The 25,847-nt window shown below is 34.6% G+C and overlaps 1 protein-coding gene and 1 long non-coding RNA gene across 2 annotated transcripts; both read right to left on the bottom strand.

Moving 5' to 3' along the window:
- Positions 1-4,407: 4,407 nt before the first annotated feature.
- LOC125666807 (twist-related protein-like) lies at positions 4,408-8,665 on the bottom strand. Its single transcript, XM_048900102.2, has 2 exons — positions 7,727-8,665; positions 4,408-5,127 (listed from the first exon to the last, which is right to left on the bottom strand). The coding sequence occupies exon 1, from the start codon at positions 8,344-8,346 to the stop codon at positions 7,753-7,755; it is 594 nt and encodes a 197-aa protein (XP_048756059.2). The 5' UTR covers positions 8,347-8,665; the 3' UTR covers positions 4,408-5,127; positions 7,727-7,752.
- Positions 8,666-23,058: 14,393 nt separating this feature from the next.
- On the bottom strand, positions 23,059-24,690 carry LOC130050938 (uncharacterized). The gene is made up of 2 exons (XR_008799327.1): positions 24,050-24,690; positions 23,059-23,747 (listed from the first exon to the last, which is right to left on the bottom strand). It is a non-coding gene; the product is annotated as an uncharacterized LOC130050938 (long non-coding RNA).
- Positions 24,691-25,847: the final 1,157 nt, after the last annotated feature.

Here is a 25,847-nt window from a genome sequence, read left to right as displayed (position 1 = left end):
GTTTTGGTTGCTAAATTACTCTGACGTGCGTGGGTTTTTGTTATGAACAACAAATTGCGTATTTTAAAAAGAAAGTTTCTCTGTCAAAACGAAGTAGAGTATTTTGGAATGAAGATATGATAAAGAGTGTTTAGTTTTACAAGCGACAACTTTTATTCGCAAATTTATTTTTGTTTGCTCCCATCGATTTTTTCTCTCAATCATACTGCTGGTGAATTTTTATGCATGACGCTCAGGACCATCTTTATTACGTCACGTCTACCGTGACATGGGACCTAAGTTTTTAAGGTTTCATACAAAAGACCCAAGACTCTCACTTTCCTGAGGTTTCACGGCGCCAAGGTACGAGCTGGACTCGAAGTCACAACCTTCCAGATATGTTGCAGTCAGTAATATCGGCGACTAGGACAGTATTTCAGTCGCGTATATTAACAACAAAATTAGTGGCTCTTTGTAAACACTGACCATTATTGAATTGATTGAGGAATACCTGGTTTACCTCTGAAGTGATATTGAGCTAATTATTAGCTCAAATGAGCTTTTCTAATTGAAACTTATCCGCTGTCTGTCGTCGTAGGCGCTGGCGTGATGATTAGAAATAAAAAGTTTTTCGAAATTTCAGAACCGCTGAGCCATTCTCAACCAAACTTGGCACAGAGTATTGTTGGATGAAGGGGATTCAAGTTTATCCAAATGAAGGATCGTCCCCTTTTATAAAAGGAAATACATGTAATTGAGAAAAGGTACAAATAGGGTGGGGTCATTTAAAAATGAACCACATTGCCAGAGAAGATGAAACTTGTGTGAAAGCACCATGATTAATGAAGATTCGTGTTTGTCCAATCATGCCCCCAAGGAAAATTGTAGCTGCAATGGTGGAGTAAAGTTTTACATGGGGATATAGGGGAAATCTTTAAACTCTTTTCCAGAAAAACAGTGCACAAATTAGTCATTTAAATACCTGTATGCAAGCATCTTCAGGTAGTGTATATTCAAGTTTGTTCAAATCATGCCCCCTGAGTCTAGGGTGGGGCCACAATATGAGACCAAAGTATGCATAGGAAAACTTTAAAGATCATTTCCTCGATAAAAACAGGGTCATTGGTGACCCCAGAGGTTAGGGTTGGATTTCAATAGAGGATCAAAATTTTACATATGAATATAGAAGTAAAACGTCTTTAAACAGCCAGACTACGATTTGTCATGTTGATTGGTAAGCATCCGCAGGTACCAATTGGGGGGGGGGGGGGGGTCAAATATCTACATGGCAATACATACATATGTATTTTTTAAAAATCTTCTGAAGAACTGCAGGACTATCATTAGTCACTTTGATAAGCAAACATCCTCAAGTACAGCATGAGAATTCAAGTTTCTTCAAATTTTGATCTTGGGGTGGGATAAGATCCCAATAGGGGATTTAAGATTTACTATTACTACTTATTCTTATGAGCAGCAGGACTAGGATTAGTCATGTTAATTTGTAAAGCATCTTCAAGTAGTGCAGATGAAAGGCGAAAATAACGAAGTGATCAATCTCACAACTCTTTTAACCAATAAAAAAGAGAGTTGGACAAACACGGACCTCTGGATATACCAGAGGTGGGATCAGGTGCCCATGAAGAGCAAGCATCCCTCGTCGCCGCGAGCCATATATCTTAATCAGGTAAACGGAGAGATGCGTAGTCAAAATCAGTGTGCAAGTTTGTTCAAATCAATGTCTCAGGGTTAAGTTTTATCCAAAATACGGATTTAAAATTATATATAGGGAAAAAAGTTCGAATATCTTGAAGAACAACAGGGTGATAGATAGCATTCAATCATCCTCAACTAGCACATATTCAAATTTGTTTGAATCATGGTCCCGGGAGATAGGTTGTTTCACAATTGGAATCAAAAGTTTAGTACATGGGAATAAATATAAAAACAAATCTCAAGAACCCTGTCCATGATTAGCCTTATTAATATGCAATATCCAATTTAGTGTAGACTATTTGATCAAATCATGGCCCATGATGCTGGGGTGGGACTATCATAAGGATTCAAATATTTGCAGGAGAATATACATGTATATACATAGGAAATCATACCCCAAAAAATCTCAAGAGTTACAGGGACACCCTAAATCATGTTGATATGCAAAAATTTCCAATATGTGTGGATTCATTTTTATGGACTTTGGACTAGGGTGGAACTATAATCGGGATCGAGGTTTACATAATACAAAACAAATCTTTAGAACGGAGGGTCGAGTTGGTTATATCGATGCATCCACACGTTGTTTGTCATGACCCCCTGAGATCATATATAGACGTGTATGGAGCACGGGCTAGCCATACTTTTGAAAGTAAAAAATTACCAAGTTTTGAATGGATATTTATAGTCTTTTCCCCTTTTTTTGAATTTTTATAAACTTTCGGAAGATTTTTATTTAAACAGTATTTCATAATGAATAACATTATAAGGATTAGGCGGTATGCAACGCCTATATAAGCCTTCTCCTTGAAGGTACAAGGTAAAGTCCACATAATTCAAAATTATTACTTTCGGAAGTTCAAAGGGGCATGGACACGATTTGAGCTGAAAATTTTCAAATTTCATTTTTATGTTTAGAATGCTTACCTAAGGTACTTCTAATGGTCAGCAAAAATTTGAATGTCAGTTGTGCGAGGTATATGGGAGATACATAGCTCACAATTCTTTGTTATGTAAACAAGGCTCGTGCCATGTTTTGGATTATATACGTTAAATATAAAATATACTAGTAAAAGTTTCGTTTAAAGCAGATTTTTTCAATTTACAAGTTAATACTGAACAAATTAAATAGTTTCTAGTGTTTGGCACATCTCATTTTGTTTTGAACATGCTATTTTCTATTAAGTAATATGTATGTAAACAAAAAACGTTGCACGAACCTTGTTTACATAACAAAGAATTGCGAGTGCTGTATCTAACTTGTAACTCAACAATTGATATTTAAATTTTGGTTGACCATTAGAAATACTTTAGTTAAGCATTGTAAACAATGAAAATGGAAAAATGAAAATTTTCAGTTCAAATCGTGTCCATGCTCCTTTAAATGAAAAGTGAAGACAACGAACAGTGATCGATCAATCTCATAACTCCTATAAGTCTCATAACTCCTATAAGCATTACAAAATAAAGAGTTGGGCAAACACGGACCCCTCTTTGGTTTTCAGAGTATGCGTCAGTATAGTACTTTATCCAAACATAAGGGAAATTAGTAACAATTCCCGGTAATAGAGCGATACCACAGTACTTATAACAAAACTATTATAGGCTGTCTAGGCATGCAATATGATTTTACAAATATTCAAAGATAAACTAAAGGAGCTCCATATGCTCAACATTGGAACATTACAAAGTATTAATCCGGAGTTTTGGTTTGGATGAAAGGCTACAAACGTACTTAGTACCTATTCACATCACATAAACCTGAAACAATTAGATAGAGATCGACAGTGATGATTGTCATGTTACCATCAGAGAGTTAATCTTGGAGAGCAGCTGCCCAAAGACAGTCACTCCTCATCGTTTGACTCATCGTAAGAAAATCTCGGCCAAACCAGAGTCATCTTGATGAACATGATTGAATTCAATAAAGCTGACATGCTCAGGCCAATCTAACGACACATCCAGGTAAATACACGCTCCTTCATATTTGAATTTAACTCAGACACACCTACTGGAAATCTCAGGAATGTGTCTGCTACAGTTAGATCAGAATTTTTTTTATACATATGTAGTGGCTTGTACCCGACCGTACAGCGAGACCTACATCGGAACTCTCGCGAGACAGACACATGTTGCCTTGCCATGGCATTCGTCTCTTACAAGTAGATACGACTGCATGCTCCTTGCAATCACAGTGTACATTAAATTACATATTTTCACCACCCCATACTTATATACTCTTAAAGCAATATTAGCTGTCATTTTGGTGTCGAAAAGTTTTGTTGTAAACTTTTAATTAACTATCTCAATGTCAGAAAAAATAAAGTTTATAAGCATTTGTTAGAAAATCTATTTCGAGTCTCTGAACCAAGTAAAAATTACATTATTGTCCTCCCGTGCAAAAAAAGTATTTCTGTATAATATTGTATATTCAAAAGAACTGAAATCTTTATTTTGATAAAATCTTAAACTTAATTTTGATTCTATTAATGATTATGGTTAAAGACATGCAAAACTGTCATAATAACACAATTTTACGACAAAATAAAATTTTCAGATCTTGAGTTAATACATGTATTACTTTAACTGCTTAGAACCAGACGTTCATTCATATTCAGAGCTAATATTGCTTTAACAGGCCCTGCTAACTCGGCTATTCTAGTCTTACATACTGATAACTAGTAAGTTGATTCTAAAGCACACAACCGAGACTGCAATATAAAATCATTTTAATCTCAAGAAAAACCAAGTCAACACACAAAACACGCTTGGAGTTTTTGTATAAAATTATATAAATATATCTACATAGTGTTAAAATATTCACAAGGCGATTTTCAGAAATGAAATGACATGGTCCGAGATTGATTTTATAACATATAATATAATTGGTGTTCATGGGTCACGCGATGAAAGTGGACGGAGAAAAAGGTGTAAAAGATGTGCATGTATAATATATAGTTTATCCGAGGGTAACTGGCAATGAGTTAAATGCACGTACATAATATATAATAACAAATGATACGAAGCTTTCCATTTTAAGTACACTTATAAGAAACATGACAGAATCAATAGGAATATTGACTCCAGCGATTTTATTAGGTTCGTTTCCAATAATCACCGATTCTCTCCAAATCTAGTCGCGGGTTCTCTTGATCCGCTCTCCGTGTCGGCACGTGCAAGGGGGGCTGAAGACAGGTGCGTTATCGCTCCGACACTGATCAAGCCGTTTTAGCTGCACACTGAAGAAATCAAGGGTCCAATCTTGTCTTTTGTATTACCATTCTGTCAAACCGTAATCCCGTGTATGTCGAACCCGAAATTCCCGCACCTGGTAATCCGATGTAACAATTGTTGTTCTCGTTATGTTAGACGGGATTCCGTTTCAAACATGTAATATGTCCATTCATGTCCGTTCCGAAATGTTGAGTGTATCTGCAAAGAGATGAGAGGATTGTGAGTGTTTAATCAGAGTAAGAGCCACGTGTCGTTGTGGGTTAGACCGGTGAATGCCAATATACCATATTCCTTCAAGGCATCATACATGTGATATCATTTTTCAATACTCACGAATACACATCTCGTGAAAGTTACGTATATACTTGTACATGTATCTTTTTACAAGAAATTACTACGAATTGTGTATTATACGTATAACACCATGTACAATATACGTTTGTTTAACAAATGTAATGATAGGCGTTTCCTCATAGTGATGCAATGCCAGTATGAATGCAGAGCTACTTGTTAGATACAGTATGTCTATTTTAACGGCAGGGAATTCCAAAAGAAATGAAAATAATAAGAAACTTTTCTTAAATAGATGCTTGTGTATTTGTGTTTTAAGGTCTTCAATATTTGATTACTATATCTTATTTTTTACGAAGATGTTAATCACAACATCTTTGATATCAATTTGAAGATTTTTACGAATGAAAATATTTCACCAAGAGATTAAAGAAAGCCACCAAACTAATTCCCCCCTAATACTATTGCTTTATCTATTTCACCTTGAACTCTATGGGAAAAAAGCATAATTTCTGCGAATATCTCAAAATCAAATTATAGAGAAATAGGCTAAGGCCACCAAAAAAGTAAGAAACTCGTGAACAATGTTCAAGTGGGAAAAATTCACAATACGTAATACATAGCGATTCGTTATAAACTATCTGTTATTTTGCTATGAAAATTTTATCAATTTTCATGATAAAAATAATGAAATGAAACTTGTTGATATGCCCATTCTTATGTTGACTACTTTTAGCTTAAGATATAAGAAACGGTATTTCCTTCGAACACGCTGACGGGAGAGACTGTGTGTAATTTTCATTAATAAAAGACGCGCGCCCAGCCTCCAGTTTTTTGGTTCCCGCAAATGACTTTCTCTGGCAGCTGTGCCGTTAATCACTCTTTCTTTCTCCGTCTTGACTTGAGACGAAGAGAATCCTTGCGGCTTTTATTGGCTTTGGGGAACATTTTCAAGTTTCGTCGCCTGTTATATCCATTTCTTTCATGTTATGGACATTTGAGAGTCAAAACTATTACTGTAGATTTGAAATACATTAATTGAGAATTTCCAGCACGGAATTTATGAAATATTCTTTGAATTGATCAAATAACGCACTGCTTTGTGTCAATTTGACATAGTTACATCTGATCGTGGGACCAGTAATATAAAGCTATTAACCAAAATTCTTTCTTCGTTAAGTCGAGCTTTTCGTAATGAAATGTACTCCACGTAATCACGGGAGATGAAAAAGAAAAAAAAATGTTTTCTACATGCTTGTGTCGAGCTTGAGTGGTATGTTTGTGCGCAAAAGAAAATTAGAATATTTTAACTCTTTTAAGTTGCATAATAAGATAACCGGTTATTATTCATGAAATAATTATATTTTCCTTGACATTTGATTATTTTTTTCCTATATATCTTGTAATCTCTCAAATTCATTTATTGATGAACAAAGATAAATGTTCATCTTTTTTTATTTGCATATTAACACACACATACACAAAAACTCACCAAAATATAGTACATGTGTACATAGATAGATAATGATAGATTTAGTGCTATCAACGATTTTGGTGTCGGTTATACGCAGAAGCGGTGCAATTTCTTTTTAGAGATTTTTATCGCAAGAAATGATTAATGGCCATCGAAGAATTTCACTCTTCAGTCCGCGGCAAATATCACACCGACCCTTTGTTCTCCTTACCGCCTGAAAATAAAGCCTACATATTCTCTTTATTGGTCATTGATAAAAAATCAGGATGATGAGTTTTCAATAGATTTATGATTGATTGACCCTTGGACCCCTGGTGAGATCTGGGGCGAAATTTGGACAGAGTGGATTCAGTGCTAATGCTCGCAGCAGGTAGTCCACATTTCCTCTAATTAAGACTATCTACCATTGACTTGTTAAATATCTGGGTGCCATATCCATCTGGTAAAAGGTTTATGGGGGAGTGTATTGTTTACTAGTACACTGTCTTAGAAAAAGCCAAATCACTGACCAGCGAATTCCCAGACCACTGTCCAGCATCGTGTCCGATTCCCTTTTAATATAATGAAATTTTGAATTTCCTTATTACTGTAATACAATGCACAGAGTATCTTTACACATACATACAAGTTGTGTGTGTGTTCGTGTTTCAAATATTATTTTCATAAATTCAAATGAAATAAGGAAAATTATGACAGTGACTTTTGTGTTAATGTGTACCATTTCACAAGTAACATATTTCTCGGTATGATTGAACTCATCATCTAAATTAGTATTTTTACTCATAGGGTACATCCAATGGCTTTATCAGTGTCGCAGAGATTGAAAATTCGTGATATTCTGTCGGACACTTTTAGTGCACGCTGATACCACTCAGCTGAAGCACAACTTTTCTATGCAGAGCTCTCATGATATCATACGTTATGATATCTTCTCTGACAAAATAGATACATTTAAACAATTACAGAGACTTTTAAATAAGTATTAATTCTCCTACGTCACATATGCACTGTAGAGATAATTCGTTGACGTACCTGTTCAGGGAAGACTGTATAAGAATTTACTGTGCTGGGCCGCTCATGGCGCCCTCCATTCTCCAATGTGAGAAAGCATATCCAAGCCTCTCCTCCTCCATATAAGAACACCCTCCCTGAGCCTCCAGGGACCCCACATCCTCGGTCTGTAGGACTTGACACAGGAAGTCTATATACCGTGTGGCTAGCTTCAGAGTTTGGATTTTACTCAGTTTGTCAGAGGGAAGGGTAGGGATAATTTTCCTCAACTGAGCAAACGCCTCATTGAGCGATTGGGTCCGTTGTCTCTCCCGTACATTTGCCATGGCTCTCTGTGTGAGCACGTCCGCGAAGGACTTAGAACCCTTCTGTTTGGCTCGCTTGGATTGAGTACCATCACTGGAGCATTCCGAGGTGGCCGGTGAACAAGCGTCCGAAAAACTATCACAAGATCGGTCAGAGCGTTTTCGTTTTTTACCCCTTCCTTTCGGGTAGTCGTAATTTTCCTGCGTATAGTCCTCCGAGTACTCCTGTTTGATAGTGGCCAGAAGAGCGCTCTGGGACTGCAACTCGTGGTACTCGACTCCACCGCTGACCTCAGTTTGCTGAGGAATCATGGTCGATAATTCCGTGAGCACCATCAGGGCTAAAGGGACATCTGTCGTATATAACACAAAACAAATGCTACGGATATGAGCCCAGAATTATGTCCTATTCTCCAACTTCTTTCAATTATTGCACGGGCATAGGAACATATTTTTCAAATACATATCGGGTGCATGAGGTTCGCATTAGCACACGACGTTCTATTCTCCAGTTATTATGACCTTGCAACATGTGCACTTATTGTATATAGAATCATAGACATGTTTACATTGCTTAAATAGCTCCGCCCATATCTACACGCCCCTCCAAGAGAGGAACACAATCACGACCTCCTCCCTGGACTGCCAATCAAATATCGCGCTGACGAGTTCTACAGTTGAAGTAAGCTCTAGATATTGAGTTACATGATTTGCGCCGGCGCATCTCTTGATGGCCTGACAACCGTGAAAACGAATTGGAAATTCATTTCGGATGCCTGTCAAAAGAACATGGCTTCCAGAAAATTGGTAAAAGATGAAGTTTTCGTAGTTTATGGTAGTAAACGACTTTAAAATGCCAGCGTGGTCAGTCAGCGACAGTTTCAGTAATCTATCGAGATTTGAACTTTCTGCAGCGACAATCGTACATAAGATAAGAGAATAAACATTTTATCTGGAAGTTTTTGAAAGTGTAATTGGGATGAAAAGTGAAAACAAGCAAGAAATGCGAAATATTTTTGGTTTAATCCAACTGGTAAGCAACAACTTTGGCCATCTTAGTTTCGCTACACTTAAAAACAAGCACACGACAGGTGCAGCCGTTTTACGACACTCCGGCTGTATTTTTGCACCTGTGTTTTGCGTAAAAAATAATCTGAAATTAAACACGGAAACTAGGAAAATTGAATATATAATGGTTAATTAAGATTCGTTGCACAGATGTTCAAACCCTTTTTACTTTTCAATCTCAAGCAAATTACGAAGATTTATTTTCAAGGAAAATACATTACTGTGAAAAAGTATATTTGGGTAATAAAATATACATGTATCATGTTTGAATACTAAATTTTTTTTGCTACATTGAGAGAAGGAACATTTAACGCAGGAAGAAATAAAACAAGCATAACTTTTTTTATTTTTGTCATTTCCTTTTCCGGTGCCTCCAGTCACCTTTTCTGTGTGAAGTTTACCATTCTCTCAGTGCCACATTTTTCTACACTCGAAGGTTAATGTTTGCTGTTGTTTTAGGCGCGTCTACTTGCCATCCCAGTGATAAATTTAATGTTAATTTTCATTATATAAGACTCAATCCTGTAAAACTGGGAGTGTACACTCTGTCAATTGATAACACTATACAGGAAAAAAAAAAATAAGAAAAAGCGGATGTTTACAAACCTTGCTTTTATAAATGTTTGTTTCAAAGCCCCTGCAATATTTGTTTCACACAATATCAGAAATCACTTCCGGTTTCTAAAGATAATCTTTTTAAACGCTACGAGCCACAAAACCCGTTAGAATTCATATAGTAGAGTTATGCTAAAACAGAATAGGTGTGAATTTTCATATTTACAATACATTTATACATGATTGCACACATAATGATGATACGTATTATGATATTTTATTAAATGGAACTTGAAAAAAATATATATATAGATGAAAAGCTGCAAATTTGCATTTCTCGTGAAAATCAAAGGAAACGGAGTCAAGAAATATCACAGATGTCCATCGACTGATTACTCGGACCCCCAATTCAACAATCCTCCCCAATCACAGATAGGATCAGAACAAGCAAGACCCCCGCACTATAACGAGACCCCATCTCTCATTTCAATAGCAAAGCGAAATCCAGACCTTGCAACATGGTGACATCCCGCCTATTAAAGCAGACATTTACTACAAGCTGAAAACATTGCTTCCGTTTCCAAGAGTCTTAGATTTCTTCTTCCCACGGTCGCTGAAGTGTATTTCCATAGAAAAATAACACCCATTCATAAAATGCGAAGATCTGCGCTAAAAAAAAATCTTCCCCTGGCGAAAAGTATATAGCTTATTACAAGGAACTATTTCTGAAGTATGCAACAGTCCGGGTTGTAATGGGGTTTTGGAGAGAACACTTCATATTTTCTTGTAATATTGAAATTTTCAAGATGTAATGAAATGTTTTGGTGTTCGGGTGATATATAGTGTGCAGGCATTTCAGATTCTGCTGTGGCGGCGAAAAAGTTGAAGGACTAGGTGTCAAAACGTCGGTAAAAATTAAACATTATAATGGCGCTTAAACTTTCCACGAAACGAGAAAGAGTATGAATTGCAGTGATATAATTCATTGTACGTGTATGCAAGTTACATGTAAATATGACTTTGAAATTAAAATCAAGTACACAGATGCATCTAGATACAAATATATGGAGTTTCTTTCAATATAATTTACATATATATACATGGTCGCCTTGAATGGAATATATTTTGCTTAGAAAAGCCTTTCCTCGTTGGCCCGAAGGTCAAAATTTTTATATTTTTGGTGGGGGGGGGGTTTCCCCCTCACCTTGTAAAGGGGTGTCTCGTCCTCAATACTGAATAATCAGCACTTCATTGCAAACAAAAAACCAAAAGAGGATCGCTTAATCAGCTCGTTCTAAATCTAAACTTATACCAAAGTTTTGTATTTTCTAAATGGCAATAGACTTTATAAAAGGAAGTCCTGCGTTATCGAGGTTTTTATTTGGATGCGTTAATTCTGCAAATGAAAATCATTGAAATGTACGAAATACTGTAAAATATGTTGTTAAATCGGTCCGTCTACCTATTAAAAGATGAGCATCGGCATAACAGTAATTTCTTCCTTTTCCCAGGAGAATCCGATTTTGTAACTCACAGAGGGTAACACATAAAAACAAACAGTATTTCTGACACATTTCGCGGATTCTTGGGGTGTCAAAAATGAATTAATAGGGATTTCTTCTTAATTTTTCCTCTCCCTGCGAACGTGTTTGTTTTGGGGAGGGGTGCATCAATTTTCAGCTGGCCAGTGTCCAGCGCTGGTCAGTTGGTTCATTATCTCCCTGCGTGTGTCAACTTTGTAGCGTCATTAGTTTCGTAACTTCACGCCTCATCTAAAACAGAAATGTTTATTTTAATGATTAGGTGTTACGGAAATATTTCTTGCCGGTACAAAAAAAAATATTTTTATCAACTTCCAATCTAGCTGATGACAGATGCATGTCTTTGGCAGGTTTAGTTAGAACATCGTTTTGTTTCTTTAAATAAAACAATGGTTATTTCCTTGATATGAATATTATAGGGTTGTTATTTTTCATGAATATAAGAAGAAAAGACGGATTTTATCATACATGTACATGTGACCTATACAGTTGGTCTAGATTATTATTATTTTTGTTTTTTTGTTTACCATTTTCGATCGACCCTAAAAAACTCTCCGTGACTCGGAAAGCTCAAGAAGTGTGTTTACACATGTACCTTCTCTGAATTTTTTTCTTCTTCTTAATACGAATGTTTTTATTGGGTGAGTTCGAGTGGGCGCTAATTGTGATGCACCCTATATTACGTGTACCTCATAATCCGGATATACATAGGATTTGGTCTTTGATAGTCTACATCTACGCAAAACTTCACAGTTTTTGCCTTCAAAAATGAATTTTACAAAATAGTTTTCAAACTATCTACCCGTGAGTATTAAACGTTATGGTGAATTGGAAAGGGGGAACATTTTATATTTCCCACTTTATGTGAGCCCGGATATTACTTATGTGCAATATTACAGTGCTTAGTTATGCATACCAATGCCACCGTGAACGTATCAGAGATTTCGTCATATAGGTATGAAATATTACTAATTAGTTCATTTACAACGCGTGATAAGAAAACGTGCATTATCTGGGTATCATAATTCGCACAGCAGCGCTGGTCATATCGGCTCATTTCGTTCATTATACATTAAGTATGAGGCATTCCGAGATTCCGCACGCGAGTTCTAGGTGTCAGGCGGCAAAAATGACACGGTCCGTGCTAAACACTGTACGTGTCAAACCTTCACTAATCTCTGGATTTTCCGGATTAATTAACTGGATCGGGTTCTGACTGCTTTCCTCCATGTGAGGGAGTGTTGTTTGTCTGTAGATTGCCTCGTTAGCAAGACAGGGGTCTTGTCAGCAGAAAGGTGACGTTATTATATCTGACTACTTAATGAATTCTTATGGAATTGATAAAAAAAATTTAATTATGACCTTGTTACGATGTACATGCTTTTAAAGTTTGTTTTTTCAATTTCCAAAGAAAATCACGTTTACGAATTTCCTTGATAATTTTCTCAAAAATAACATTTTACCAAACTGGCCTAGAGATCCTATAGTAGACAAGGGCCATTGTTTGGAAATCTAGATTCCTATATACCTAGTTCGTTATAGGGGAGTAGGGATTGGGGTGATGGAAATTAAGGCTAGGGGTCATTAAAGTGGAGATAAACTTCAGGCACCCCTCAACCCCCACCCCCGGTCCAATTTTGATGTGCATCAATCAAAAAAGGTTAACTTCAGACTTATAAATCGACATTCTGTACAATTAGTTGTGTGTAATGTATATTGCACCACAGAGTACCATTGTAAGTCAATACTGTTTAACTGAAGCAGAAATAGTGCGCACATCTCCCACTTTTATTGCATTAATTTCAATCGGTAATTTTCAACAAGTAAGGCGTTACTGGACTTCAAACAGTACGTAGTAGTGCGTCAAATTTGAAGCACGTGCGATAGTTGTTCAGTTTAATAAGTGTTCTTTCAGAGATCCAAGAGACTACCAGCTTTGTGCGATTTTTCCCGATTTGTTGCAAGATGGCCAATTAGAGAAGAAGTGTTAGCATACGCTGTGTTCACGCTCCTGTTTGATTTGTGTCAGACTCCGCATGTAGTGTGCATATAATGGACTCTTCGTCGTGTGTCCCTTTCACTCCAAAAAGTACTAAAAGATCAAGTTGCCAAAACCTCAGTCCGTATATTGAGTATTAAACAGTTACAGAGTGATACTGATATCGCCACGCGCGAGGCCATCATCATATTTTTTTTATATTTGTACACAGATATGTTCATGTAGAAAACAGTCTTTCAATGTACAGGTATGCTGGTTAACCTATAAAGTTTCAGTTTCATTAATTTCCAATGAATAGATAGAGGCACATGTATATATTTTGTGATAGGATTAAATAAATAATTTCAAAATTTAAAGGTCTAGTGGTACATGTATATATATATATATATATATATACAAAGCACTAAAATGACCAACAACACGAACAACCAGATTGTCAAATTTTTGGGACGACCCGTCCCTTCTTCAGGACAAACGAAAAGAATTGCATAATGTCTTGAAGTCAATTTTTATCACTTCGTACATTTTGGATCAGCTCTTTGGACGAATAAGGCATGTCCTAATTCGCTCCACTTTTAACATTGATTGGCAAGCCTAAAGACCAAAAAACATGTAGTCTGCGTTGTAAATACGTTTGTAGATTAGTGTAGTTGTAGTGCTAGATGTATTTATATGTAGTTTTTGTGATTATTCTCTGTTGATATTGGCCACATTATGTCATTCTTTTCGTTTGTCCTGAAGAAGGGACAGGTCGTCCCGAAAATTTGACAATCTGGTTGTTCGTGTCGTTGGTGATTTTAGTGCTTTGTATAATTTTTTGTATTTGACCTTGTTGTGGATCCGACACTTTGAGGTATCGGATGTTGTTGGAATTTTGAGTGTAGTGCTTTTATTTATATATATATATATATACAGTCTCATTCTCATTGTATTTTATATATACATTATATTACATACTGATTCGATACCCGGGTAATATAGATTCATGTTTTCTGCTGACGTCATCAAGAAATATCGTTACAATTATTTTAAGGCATCGAAAAGATGATGGTGGACCCGTTTATTCACTCAGAAAAGTGAGAAAAATTCATTTTTGATTTAAACTTTAGATGATAAAACGTACTGGAGATTATTTTATTAATTAAGTTGTTTTTTAGTGCAAACCCTTCATCGTCACCACTCATGATTTCCCTATAAAATTTCAATAACGCGTGTTTATTTTCGCGTGGCCTTAAGTACCGCCTTTGTGTATTTTGGTAGAAACTGACGGTTGGGTTGTAATAGTTCACGGAGTCAAATTCCTGGCGATGAATTCCACGATACCAAATAAAAGTAAACAGCGAAGTAAAGATCAAAGACGGACTGACCACCGCCGGGTACGCTCAGTTTGGCAAGAAGAGGGAACCGACCGCCATCGAAATTGAAGCCATCCCGTCCCGACCGCTTCAAAGAAATAGCAAGAATCCAAGAAAGACAGGTACTTGATTGATGAAATAACTACAGCCAGAACTGAACAAAGAGGGATAACTCTCACTTATACATGTAATGCACAAACTGCATGTGCATGCAACACTTTCTTGTGTTCACCGCTGACTAACTACACTAAGTACATTTAGCCAGGATTTAGATACTTTTTAGGATCAAAAGGGGGACTGCAGCCTTATCCCCAAATTTATATTGATACACGTATTTCCAACCATGAAGAATTTGTTATGGTAGGCGAATTTTGGTAGGCAAGTAAATTGGTTGAACTTGATACGTCAAAGTACTTAGTTATCTTCTTTCTACTGAAAATTTCTAATTATGTCACATGATCACTGTCATTACGAATAATCATGGGAAATACTTGCTTCGTATCAAAGGGAAACCAATCATGTCTCCGTAGGACTGTGACCAAAATAATCAACAAATAATTAAATTTGGGACAAAATCTCAAAGATCTCACAACGCATCAGATATTGTTAGTAAAATAAACAAATATAATATCAGTTTCAAACAGCCCCTGGTGAAAATGCTGAAATTTTAATGCATGATTTTCGAGATAGAGTACATTCTGCAGTGAATTAATCGCTTAAAACCTAACTTCAGAGAGCGGAAAAAAGTAAAAGCATTTCTTTTAAATACACATTTGAGTAAGCTGACAATGATACGAATGCGCGTTTCCTATGGTAAACTATATATTGTAGAAATCCTTTTATTAAAACAATCTGTATTATTATACATTATGTGGAGAATACACTAAGATACGGAAAGCAACATATAGAGAGATCAGAAATATAATGCACTTAGTACATGTATGATAGATTATATAAGAGTTGATAATCCATGTACATGTACTTAGTAAGTTAAGTTCTATAAGAGTTGATAATCTATGTAATTAGTAAGTTAAATTATATAAGAGTTGATAATCTATGTAATTAGTAAGTTAAATTATATAAGAGTTGATAATCTATGTAATTAGTAAGTTAAATTCTATAAGAGTTGATAATCTATGTAATTAGTAAGTTAAATTCTATAAGAGTTGATAATCTATGTAATTAGTAAGTTAAATTCTATAAGAGTTGATAATCTATGTCATTAGTAAGTTAAATTCTAGAAGAGTTGATAATCTATGTCATTAGTAAGCTAAATTCTATAAGAGTTGATAATCTATGTCATTAGTAAGTTAAATTCTATAAGAGTTGATAATCTATGTCATTAGTAAGTTAAATTCTATAAGAGTTGATAATCTATGTCATTAGTAAGTTAAATTCTATAAGAGTTGATAATCTATGTCATTAGTAAGTTAGATTCTATAAGAGTTGATAATCTATGTAATTAGTAAGTTAGATTCTATAAGAGTTGATAATCTATGTAATTAGTAAGTTAAATTCTATAAGAGTTGATAATCTATGTAATTAGTAAGTTAAAGTCTATAAGAGTTGATAATCTATGTAATTAGTAAGTTAAATTCTATAAGAGTTGATAATCTATGTAATTAGTAAGTTAAATCTGTAAGAGTTGATAATCTATGTAATTAGTAAGTTAAATCTATAAGAGTTGATAATCTATGTAATTAGTAAGTTAAATTCTATAAGAGTTGATAATCTATGTAATTAGTAAATTAAATTCTATAAGAGTTGATAATCTATGTAATTAGTAAGTTGAATTCTATAAGAGTTGATAATCTATGTAATTAGTAAGTTAGATTCTATAAGAGTTGATAATCTATGTAATTAGTAAGTTAGATTCTATAAGAAATGATAATCCAAAAAGAACAATACTGGGTCTGGTAAATGAGCAGAGAAAAAAGACACATCGAATGATTAATTGAACAAGATACATTTATTTGGCTGTAACACTTTAATTCTTTACATACTACAGGTCTTTTTCCTACACAGATACAGGAAATGTAATGTCTCTCCTACACAGATACAGGAAATGTAATGTCTTTCCTACACAGATACAGGAAATGTAATGTCTCTCCTACACAGATACAGGAAATGTAATGTCTTTCCTACACACACTACAGGAAATGTAATGTCTCTCCTACACAGATACAGGAAATGTAATGTCTTTCCTACACAGATACAGGAAATGTAATGTCTCTCCTACACAGACTACAGGAAATGTAATGTCTTTCCTACACAGATACAGGAAATGTAATGTCTTTCCTACACAGATACAGGAAATGTAATGTCTTTCCTACACCGATACAGGAAATGTAATGTCCTTCCTACACAGATACAGGAAATGTAATGTCCTTCCTACACAGATACAGAAAATGTAATGTCTTTCCTACACAGATACAGGAAATGTAATGTCTTTCCTACACAGATACAGAAAATGTAATGTCTTTCCTACACCGATACAGGAAATGTAATGTCTTTCCTACACAAATACAGAAAATGTAATGTCTTTCCTACACAGATACAGGAAATGTAATGTCTTTCCTACACAGATACAGGAAATGTAATGTCTTTCCTACACAGATACAGGAAATGTAATGTCTTTCCTACACAGATACAGGAAATGTAATGTCTTTCCTACACAGATATAGGAAATGTAATGTCTTTCCTACACAGATACAGGAAATGTAATGTCTTTCCTACACAGATACAGGAAATGTAATGTCTCTCCTACACAGATACAGGAAATGTAATGTCTCTCCTACACACACTACAGGAAATGTAATGTCTTTCCTACACAGACTACAGGAAATGTAATGTCTTTCCTACACAGATACAGGAAATGTAATGTCTCTCCTACACAGACTACAGGAAATGTAATGTCTTTCCTACACAGATACAGGAAATGTAATGTCTCTCCTACACACACTACAGGAAATGTAATGTCTTTCCTACACAGACTACAGGAAATGTAATGTCTTTCCTACACAGATACAGGAAATGTAATGTCTCTCCTACACAGACTACAGGAAATGTAATGTCTTTCCTACACAGATACAGGAAATGTAATGTCTTTCCTACACAGATACAGGAAATGTAATGTCTTTCCTACACAGATACAGGAAATGTAATGTCCTTCCTACACAGATACAGGAAATGTAATGTCTTTCCTACACAGATACAGGAAATGTAATGTTTTTCCTACACAGATACAGGAAATGTAATGTCTTTCCTACACAGATACAGGAAATGTAATGTCTCTCCTACACAGACTACAGGAAATGTAATGTCTTTCCTACACAGATACAGAAAATGTAATGTCTTTCCTACACAGATACAGAAAATGTAATGTCTTTCCTACACAGATACAGGAAATGTAATGTCTTTCCTACACAGATGCAGAAAATGTAATGTCTTTCCTACACAGATACAGAAAATGTAATGTCTTTCCTACACAGATACAGGAAATGTAATGTCTTTCCTACACAGATACAGGAAATGGAGTGGCTTTCCTACACAGATACAGGAAATGTAATGTCCTTCCTACACAGACTACAGGAAATGTAATGTCTTTCCTACACAGATACAGGAAATGGAGTGGCTTTCCTACACAAATACAGGAAATGTAATGTCTTTCCTACACAGATACAGGAAATGTAATGTCTTTCCTACACAGATACAGGAAATGGAGTGGCTTTCCTACACAGATACAGGAAATGTAATGTTTTTCCTACACAGACTACAGGAAATGTAATGTCTTTCCTACACAGACTACAGGAAATGTAATGTCTTTCCTACACAGATACAGGAAATGTAATGTCTTTCCTACACAGATACAGGAAATGTAATGTCTCTCCTACACAGATACAGGAAATGTAATGTCTCTCCTACACAGACTACAGGAAATGTAATGTCTCTCCTACATAGACTACAGGAAATGTAATGTCCTTCCTACACAGATACAGGAAATGTAATGTCTTTCCTACACAGATACAGGGAATGTAATGTCTTTCCTACATAGATACAGGAAATGTAATGTCTCTCCTACACAGACTACAGGAAATGTAATGTCTCTCCTACATAGACTACAGGAAATGTAATGTCCTTCCTACACAGATACAGGAAATAGAGTGGCTTTCCTACACAGATACAGGAAATGTAATGTCCTTCCTACACAGATACAGGAAATGTAATGTCTCTCCTACACAGATACAGGAAATGTAATGTATTTCCTACACAGATACAGGAAATGTAATGTCTTTCCTACACAGATACAGGAAATGTAATGTCTTTCCTACACAGATACAGGAAATGGAGTGGCTTTCCTACACAGATACAGGAAATGTAATGTCTTTCCTACACAGACTACAGGAAATGTAATGTCTTTCCTACACAGATACAGGAAATGTAATGTCTCTCCTACACAGACTACAGGAAATGTAATGTCTTTCCTGAGGTTTTATCAATTAAATCAAAATAAAAATCCTAAGAAAAAAATATCCATTCCGGAGAAACATTATCCACCATCTTCTATTAAGGTACACCAGGCCCTAAGACCGTAAACTGAGAATAAACTTAATTGCGTATGATAGAAATATATCTTTTAGGGGAATTTCATTCATTGACTAAAATAAAAAAATCTAGTAAACTATTGATATTGGAAAAAGTTTGTATTCCCTATAGATAGTCAATTATTCATAATTTTAAAAATGTTGTCAAGGGCAATAACTCCTACGGTGGTATCCCCCCCTACTGTGTATGATTTCCCTAATATCCACAATTAATATATACATATTTATAAACTAGCATTTTTTCTAAACTGTTGGCATTAAAAATTTGGCATTTTAACAAGTTTTTATCTATTTTTAATATTTCTGTTTTATGAAAATGTGTGATTATTTTAATGTTGTCCTATGCTTCTGTTTTTGTATGTATGACATCTTTAAAAAGCTGGCAACATGCATATTTTCTTTGGTTATTAATTAAATTACACTATACTGAGCAATTCGTACATTTTTTTTCCACTTTCAACCATTAATATTGACAAGTCAAATGAAGATGGATTACTTATATCTTAAGATTTATGTAGCACTGATGTTTAAAAATCTGCAGGTTTATAAAAAAAATTTCAAATGCAAACATATGCTGAAATTTTTATTTCTTTATGAAAATCATTTCAAAAGTTACCTGGAGTTGAAATTTCGACTTTTAAAGTATGTTCTCAGTTTATGGTAATTTTTTTCACACAGCATTTATTCACATAATGACAGCCAGGGTTTTAACATCATACCCTTAAAAAACCACCTGACTAGGGGGTACAGGGTATTTTATCTACCATTTACTCACACCCCCATTCTAATAAGCATTCATTCAAAGTTAGGAGAAGAGGAAGAAGGTTTATAAATAGGAGTGAAGTTACTCTGGCTTATCATATGTACAGGATAATGTTTATAATCTGATAGGTTGTCAAAACTAATAGGTATCAAATGCATATCAAATGTACTGTTATGACATTAATGATAACTTCAAGGACACAAATTCTAATGTATACAATTACATATATATTCTAGATGATCTAAAAACTCTTTTTATTTTTGAATTCTTTTTGAATTCTTAATCATTTTTACATGCTAACTGCCTTTGAACTTTCTACACGCTTGTATAAGTGGTAACAAAGTTATTCAACAAAGGCGGATTACCTCTACATTTGCAACAATATACGAAATATTTTAAATGACGATTAATCAAATGTATTATTTCAATTTCTGAGCTACCCAGCAAAAATGTTTTCTTTATCAACAACATTTACTGAAAAAAAATCCCTAAACCAGGACTGCACATTCCTGAAAAATAATACAACATTTTCATAGTCATACACAACACGCCCTATTGATTCCTTTTCTTTTGCACCAAACGAACATAAATCAGTGTCTATTTTTTTTTAAAACAAAAATAAATTTTTGACTAAAATTTTATGATTGATACGTATTGTAGCCATTGTAATTTTGTACCCTTTGTAATAGGAAAACATTTTTATCAATTGTATTCCACTCAGTTTATGCTCTTGAGGCCAGGGTGGAAAATGATTTAAGGAGATTCCCTTGAAAAAAATATTCCTGGGTTTAGCTGGAAGATTTTGCGACTATTTTAGCAACCAGATATTTATTAAAATAAAATCTAACCTCCATGATGATTATTATTGATTTATGGGCCGTACCCAGCTTTTTCCCATTTTGAAAACCCATCCTGGCCTAGAGGTTATAAACCCTTTGCCGTACTCATACTCAAACTTATCCATGTTTGTTTTGCAATTCTGATCGAGCTAGCTTCAAACCATGTTCGAAAAATTTTGAGCATGTATTCCATTTTAGTACAGTGTGAGAATGATTTTATAAAAGTTTTATAACCTTCACTATCTAATATAATTACGATTTGGACCACAGAGTTTGAGGTTGAGTATGAAAACGTGTTTTACACGCATGAATACAATCATAATTTGTCTCATAAATTGTCTCATTCACAATCTTAGATGAAACCTACGTCCTCTGACATATTAGAAAATTATATAGAAACGATTTATCAGAAATGTTTTATTAACCTTAAAGGGGTGAATATATATATATATATATATATATATATATATATATATATATATATATATATATATATATAATCCAAATAGAAAGAGTTCATCATATCATACAGTCAAAATAATTAAATTAAAAAGCAGGAAAATATGCAGTTCCAAAATATATTCAAATCACTAGTGCTTTCTGGATTTTCACATCCATCCTCAGGTGAATACAAGTATTGAATACAAAGTTGTTTATCTTAGAGACTGCATTTGTAGAATAAAATGAATATGTTTGAATGAAAAAATAACATGAATCTAATTGTGATTAGTTTATGTCAATGGTTCTGTTCAAGAAATAAAATTGCAATCAATCATTCTGTATGAATTATAAAGGAAAAACTAAATGGCATAATACTTTTTGTATGTCTCGTTATTTCAATTAAGAGAATCTTATCTAGATGTGAATATTAAAATACTCTTTAAAGTGATTTTGATTACTACTGTTTACAGGAGTTTGGCTTCAAATGATAAATGTAAAACATTATTTAACAACCATAATTACTGAATTTTATCAAAATCTTGAAAATCCACAATTAAAAATGTTCAGGATTTTATCAGTTTCTCACTTCTTTCTTGTTTGTTAAAAGTATTGGCAACATTAGCGAAGGGGGGTATCTGTCAGAAGTGGCTGACCTCCACAGTGTATCATAGACATCTGCCACCCAGATGTTGCATTCAGTCTGCACTGCTGTTTGTCTCCATCTCGACAACATAAATGTCCGACATCAGATGGTGGACTGTTAGTCCCCGAGGGTCTCTACAGCCCAGTAGCTAAGTACTTCGTTACTAGCTTGAAAATACGGATGTATATTTAATTGTCGTGATAAAATTTAGAAATTCATTTCAAAATTAAGGATTATCTACCTCATGCATAACTCTTATCCTTAGACGAATTTGACTCCACTTTTTTGGCACACTGTTTTCGCCTATAATAGCTCTAAAACTTCATTGTTATTTCGGATTTCATACATTTCGGTTGAGCATCACTGATGAGACATTATTTGTTGAAATGCGCATCTGGTGCATCAAAATTGGTAGCGTATAAGTTTTACATGGAGACCTCATTAAAGTTAAGAATGCCTTCTAAAAGATACACCACTTTCCTAACGTAGTTGGAGTTATATATTGATGCCACCTTGATTCCAATACAGGGAATGTCTTGGGACGACGAGCCCAACTAAGTTTGTCGAGAAGGTTTCCCAGCCATCAACACTCTGGCAGTTGCTGGTGCTGATGTTAGGTAAATTTACTAGTATACTGTATGCATTGCAAATAAAGATTTAAAACTAATATATCAACATTCACTCAATCGTTTCTCTTATTGCGTAGATTTCTTTTGAAATTGGCATTGCTTTCATCATAGACAATGAATACATGTTTATTGCACACTAGTTTCGATACCGTTTTTAGCACCATCATTACCACATATGGAGCGTCGTCAAGGTTAAAGGCTACATTGGCTGTTTCGTTTAATGTAACGAAATGGTCAATGATATATTTCAGTACTTAAATCTAGTTATACAAATAAATTCTCTACCGGCACATTTTAGAGGTTTTTAAAGACTAAATGACAATATTTTTACATCGACTTAAATCTGCATGTATCACGATTTGGGATAGGCATATGACATATAATTTTGTTAGGAATTGGACAGGGAATAATTTCTTGTAAAGTTTGTCAAGGTATCCCATGACCTCAAAGAGGTCTACGGGGTCAAAGGTCATATAAGTGCACATTTTTGCAATTTTTTCTCTCTGAAATATATATATTACGACCCCTCTCACTAGATTAAAGTCAAAAATAGGAAATTCTAAATGTATGAGCTGATGTGCCTTTGAAAATACTACAAAAACATCCCAATCAAATTAATCAATTTTATTGACAAATATTTTTGGTTGCTAAGTAACAACACTCATAGTACAATTTTGATCATAATTTGCCTTTCTGCATACATTCGACACAATTTAAACATAATTACATTGAATGATGATTAGTAAATGTCACATTATTTTACAAATATAATCTTTAAATAAATCTTAATCATTTAAAAAGGTTTTTAACAAAAAATATGATGAGAATTAAGGTCAAAGGTCATAAAATGGAAACTTTGTACTTTATATACATTGTACATATCCATCATTTTCTAATAATATGACGTTTTGCCATTATGTTCCACTAATTAGAATAAATATTGCAACATTAAAACAAAGATCTCTATTGTTAATCTAAAATAATTTAATTTGTTGCATTCAAATATATTTGGTTGCTAAGCAACAGCACCTTATCAAATGTTATCAAAAAGTACTACCCATTTTTTCCTCTCTAAGTTCAACGTATACGAATGTTCAAGTACTTAGTTTCAATCACTAGATTTAAATGTACTTGCATCATATTTAACAAAAATGTTCTTATATTCAACCTTTTAAACTTATTTCTAGACATCATTCTTGATACACTGTACTAGGTTGTTCCGATAGGGGCATGCATTGACCAATATCTGTCTATCGACTGGAACTTCACAGCAGACATGTATAAGATAATGCACAAAAATCTGGAGAAAAAAAAAAGAATTTCTTAATACTTAGCCCTAAATACTAATGTATCGTCAGAGCTTTTGAATGCTCAATTGGCTCTGTAAATGTTTTCTATAGTCAAGGCCCTTTGAAAATTAGTAGTATACATTTAATTACTTATGAAATTTTATCAGAGTTAATTGTAGTACACATCTAATAAATGTGTTAGACGCACAACAAGATTAATTTTGGTAAAGATAATCTTTTTATTATGCATTTTATTATTCGTTTTAAACTGGAAATCACTGTCACAATATCGGTACTTTAAAACTAGTAATACCTGTACAATTCCTCTTCAGTGAGAGGCTGCGAACTTCCTTGGGAAGCATAATGACAATCCTTCCCCCTAGATATGACCATCTCAGCATAATGGTTGGTGACAACACAGATGGAGAAAACCCAAATCTTCTGTCAAAAACAGCTTCATAAAATATGCAGTTATCTGAATAATCGGGTCCCATATCTGAAAGGAAATTGCAAATAAAATCAGTATTGGCCACCACACCTTATTTGTCAGCATTTAGAAAACTTGTCATACTTTATAATTAGAAAAAGAATAATGATTTTCCGTTTTTTGTCTCTTTTTGTATGTATGTGATACCTAGTAATGCAGTAAAAACAGTAAAATGGTACACGCATATCCATGTATCATGACGCCATGATTCCATTTGTGCATGTATTATCTGGATTTATTTGAATGTTAACCAAATGTATACAGATTTAACCCTACATTCAACCTCAAAGAGTCATACCAACTGAATGCCAGGCTATCGCTCCGAATGAAATGCCACAGTTCTTGGATCAGGTGTTCCTGTGTCCTTCTTATCAGCATCCTTCCAATGCATGTCTGGCTTTGCCAGTAGACTGTCACTAGCGGACGATACCTGGGAACTTCCCCCTAAATATTGGGATGTCAATACCCTTTTTAAAGATGAAAAGAAATTACAATTAAGAATTGTTGGTTTATGTTTTAAAGCAAAATATGTTTCATGGTAGCACGGGACAGTTTCGCACTTAAGTACAGCTCAAATTTATTTAAAGATAGAGATGCCCTGTATTTGAAGTGACATTTGGTAGGGGATTGCGTACATGTGTTAGAAATGAATGGAATATTTGATTATACATTGCGAGTGTAACAGAGTGCGTAATGAAAAAAAAAGATATGCATCATGTAGGTGTCAGCATTATGCCTAGCATATACAGGGGGGGGGGGGGGGGGGGGGGGGTACTGAAGAAATTCTGGTCCAACGAAAATACTGCAACTCTGAGGGAAAGTATATGACCCCAGATATAAAAGTAGAATTGAATTAGTTCTTCGTGGTACACAGTGGCTAAATCCCCTTGCATGGTACTCTGATGGGGTGTGGATTTAGTCGAAATTAAGAGAAAATCGAGGCAAGATCATAGCATACCAGTACCAGCATGTATGGATCACATGTAATTTATGGTCATAAGCTACTAAGTGTATATAAAATACATGCATTTGGATAAAAGAGAAATCTATATGACTTTTCATTGGCCTGTCATAATCAGACTTTGATTGATGTTACGTACCCCCCCCCCCCCCCCCCCCCCATTTCGGCCCAAACACACATTTCGTTTATATTTCTGTTACAATATGAAGAAAATAATTCAAATTATGATAATAAATTCTATCATTACAATGACGTAATATGTGTTTTCCTAACAGGTTGTGTTTTCTTTTCATAGAAAGATAATTTTTTATAAACATGGAAAAATCCTTGAAAATAGCCTTCTCACCAGCGGTCATGAATGCCCAGTCTGATTAAAACCACCCCCCTTCTCATTGCACACTAAATCCACCCACTTCTTACACTCGCGCGTCAGGTAAGGAGAGAATTCTGGAAAAGGGGGGTGTTAATCAGACGGATTAATGCCGGACCAGGACAGATTAAATGATGTCAGCTCTTAATAAACACTTGGTTTAGGAATCATAAAATATAAATATTTTCTTTCATGAAACGAACAATTATGGCATCAAATCGCGTTAATTAATCGTGAATTTTTCATAACATGACAAAACCAATTTTTTTTTCTAGTCGGCCTATGTGGCTACA

This window comes from Ostrea edulis, chromosome 10 (assembly GCF_947568905.1).
Source record: "Ostrea edulis chromosome 10, xbOstEdul1.1, whole genome shotgun sequence".
NCBI classification, from domain to species: domain Eukaryota; kingdom Metazoa; phylum Mollusca; class Bivalvia; order Ostreida; family Ostreidae; genus Ostrea; species Ostrea edulis.
This window is presented reverse-complemented; position numbering and strand designations above follow the sequence as displayed.

Excerpts from the sequence above, each read along its gene's own strand:
- LOC125666807 (XM_048900102.2), bottom strand. The coding sequence starts at position 8,346 with ATGGTGCTCACGGAATTATCGACCATGATTCCTCAGCAAACTGAGGTC.